The sequence below is a fragment of the Austrofundulus limnaeus genome, unplaced genomic scaffold (assembly GCF_001266775.1).
Source record: "Austrofundulus limnaeus strain Quisiro unplaced genomic scaffold, Austrofundulus_limnaeus-1.0 Scaffold1161, whole genome shotgun sequence".
In the NCBI taxonomy this organism is placed as follows: Eukaryota; Metazoa; Chordata; class Actinopteri; order Cyprinodontiformes; family Rivulidae; genus Austrofundulus; species Austrofundulus limnaeus.
The window spans coordinates 68944-72046 of record NW_013953563.1 but is presented as its reverse complement, the minus strand read 5'-3'; the positions used below and the strand labels follow the sequence as shown (position 1 = coordinate 72046).

At 41.9% G+C, this 3103-nt stretch overlaps 1 protein-coding gene across 2 annotated transcripts in view; it reads left to right on the top strand.

Moving 5' to 3' along the window:
- Positions 1-1750: 1750 nt before the first annotated feature.
- LOC106534391 (cAMP-specific 3',5'-cyclic phosphodiesterase 4D) overlaps positions 1751-3103 on the top strand; it is a 36857-nt gene continuing 35504 nt past the window's right edge. Inside the window, exon 1 of one of the 2 annotated variants that reach the window (XM_014031016.1) lies at positions 1751-2235. In XM_014031016.1, the coding sequence (XP_013886470.1) occupies positions 1991-2235 (245 nt within the window). In that variant the 5' untranslated portion in view covers positions 1751-1990. The remainder of the gene's footprint in view (positions 2236-3103) is intronic. The other variant, XM_014031017.1, reaches the window with a different exon arrangement.

Sequence of the window (3103 nt, the reverse complement as noted above, 5' to 3'; positions counted from 1 at the left end):
ACCTGAGCCGTTGCAGCTGTGTGTGTCGTATCCCTTTTAATAAAAGGTGCAAAGTTTTAGTGCTTTTCCAGACAGGAGGCTGGTGAGGAGGACTGAAGAGTTATATTACTCAGTTCTGCTGCCAGGTAGCTGCAGGGAAAGCTTTGACTAAAGGGTGAATCTGATATCGTAGAGGAGTGTTTCTGATTCTCAAGTAGCTGCTTTCTTACATCTAAAGATAAATTAAAAGTAGCTCACAGTTTGAATRGAGCTGCAGAAACAGGAAGTGCCTCAACTATGAGCTCATATAACAGCATCTTTGTGGACAAGCTGAATGGTTTGATGCGAATAGTTAAAATTAAAAAACGTACAGAATGAATTATAAATAGGGAAACGGGAATGGCTGTTAAAAATTTAGACTTTAAGGAGATTATTTCAATTAGTCTGATTACTTTTGGGTCACTGTTGGTTTAATGTGCTCCCTTCTACAACCATTACACTTCACTTTATTCTAGGAACATTCTTTATTCATTCTTATTCTTGTATTATTATAACTTTTTCTTGCAATATTTTTACTGTATTTTGGTATGACTTTATCCTCATAATACTTCAACTTTGTTCTTTTATTGTTTTGACTTTATTTTAGTATTATTTTGACTTTATTCTCTTATTATTTCAATTTTATTTTGGTAATATTACAATTTCATTCCTGTAGTATTTCAGCTGTATTCCAGTACGGCTTTATTCTTATATTATTATAACTTTACACTTTTAATATTATGTATTCATTCCTGGAAAAAAAAGTCTGGCCATAAACCTCCATCAAACTAAAGAGCTAAAAGATTATCTGCTGACTTCTTTAGATTTATTGGGGTTTTTTCTGTGTACAGTGCCCTGAGACAACACTTGTTGTGATTTGGAGCTATATAAATAAAGTGAATAGAATAAAATCAGAAACAGGTGATTGTCAAGCTGTCTGCCCTGCCATCCCCACATCACCTCATCTGGTTATTTCTTTCGGTCAACGGTTCACCTCCTCGCCCACGTTCCTGCCAACACGTCCGTGTCAGTGTCACAAAAAGACAAATATTTGCCTGCTGTGTCGACAGTGAAGGGGTCCGTCGTTTGGTGACGACATGAGATTACGATCAGTCGCTGCGGCGAAACAAACTGGAGGAATTACAACAGATTGAATCTCAGATCTGAAGGGTTTACATGAAACTATTAGGAAATGATTAAGGTTAAGATGGAGAATCGCGGACAGCTGATGTTAGAAGACAGAAAAATGGACATCATTCAGTCAGTTCTACAGATATTGAGCTAAAACTAGATGTGCTTGTAACTGAAAGCATGTAAATTCGATACAATAGATCTGACCTAGGTTTGACCACAACGCTGTCATTTTTCTGAAAAATGAAAAGCAGTGGGCGGTACGCATTACTTCAAGGAACGTTAGGCCTTTATTTTGTAAAGTAATGGTCCAAGTTTGTGGATGTTTTTGTTCTGTTATTTTTGAAAGTTCCTCTGAGAAGTTGAGTTCAGTGAAAATATCCTCAAAAGACCCAGTTCAAACTGCACTTATTTACTCTGATTTCTCTCTTTCTCTGCATATATAAACACACACACACTCCTACACACACAGCAACAAATAAAAAGAAAGACCCCCCCTTCTCTTCCTGCCCTCACACATATTGTACATGCACGTGTTTTTTAAAGCCTGGAAGGAGGAGGCAGACAGAAAAAGCCACAGAGAGGCGAAGGGAGGGAGGAGTGCGTCTCCAAAGCGAGGAGAGTTCAGCTCTGAACTTCTTACATTTGAAACCGACTCTTCCTGCTGATATTTTGACTCCACCATGCAGCTCCCGCACGCTGCTGAGGGAGTAACTGTTTGAAAAACCCTCCACGCCGCTTTGATCCCCCTGTTTGCTCTCCTCGCGTTGGATTTTGGAGTCATGCCACAGGAGCCCGGCGTGGAGGGCTTCCCTCCGTCTGCCTGCGCGTCACTGGAAACATGCTGCGGTGGGAAGAAGGAGCGGAGAGCCTTCAGGAGCCGAGGGGCAGGGGCGCGCTCGCGGGAGGACGAGGACAACTAGTGGACGCCGGAGGAGAGACGCTCGGGGACATGAGTTTGCCCACCAACTGCGTGTTCCTGACCCCCTCGGTCCAGAGCCGCTGCCTCAAAATGCGCAGCGGGAACGTCTGCGGGTCGCCGTGTGCCGTCAACCGGCCCATCGACATCGTTCAGAAACGCAGGCGGTAGGACAGATGTTCCTCCTTCCAGATGTTGTTGCACAGTTTTTAACACCGTCCTCAACGAGATTTTAAACTGTACTTCGCAGAAACATTACTGAACTCTTTGCAGTAGTATTTTTAAATCTGTTATAATCATTCATGTAGAATTTCATACTTATTTTCTCTTTCTCAGCTAATCTTTAGCAGCTCTAGTTTGACATTCACTGATGCAAAGAAGAAAAACGCAAAACTTGATATCTCCACTAAATGTTAAGTTGTGAAATTGTGAGGGATCAGAGTCAGAACTCAGAGTTATTAAACCTTTGAGTCAGTTTAATCCAGAGAAACTGTAAGAGCAGCATGAGCTCCAGCACATGTTTAATTTAAAGTTTAAAGCTTGTGTTGAGTCAGATGAAATGATGTGGCTTTCTGGAATTTGTGAATCAACGTGAATCAGTGAGGACATGTTTTATAGTCTTTACTCCGTCATTTAACYTGTCTGTGCCCTCTCTGCCTGACCTCGGTAGTTTTTAATCTGCTCCCAACTTTCTTACAGCTTTAAGTTGTCGAGGTCAAACCTGTTTCCTGTCCTCGAAGCATACGGGGGCAAACTGGAGCTTAAGGAGACGTCAGCTGTGTGTTATTATGACGACACCTCATTCTGACCAGATGTGTGTTTCTGCCTCCTTAAGAGAAGGAAACTCTGCTGCTGACCTTCTAGCAAATAATGACGACATCAGCAGGCTTGATCGAAATAACTTTAACGCCCACCCACTGATAATAATTTTAAAAAAAGTCTCCAAAGGCTCACGCAGAGTTGGACGTATTTATAGGTTTGATGGTTCGACCACGTGTGTGTGTGTGTGTGTGTGTGTGTGTGTGTGTGTGTGTG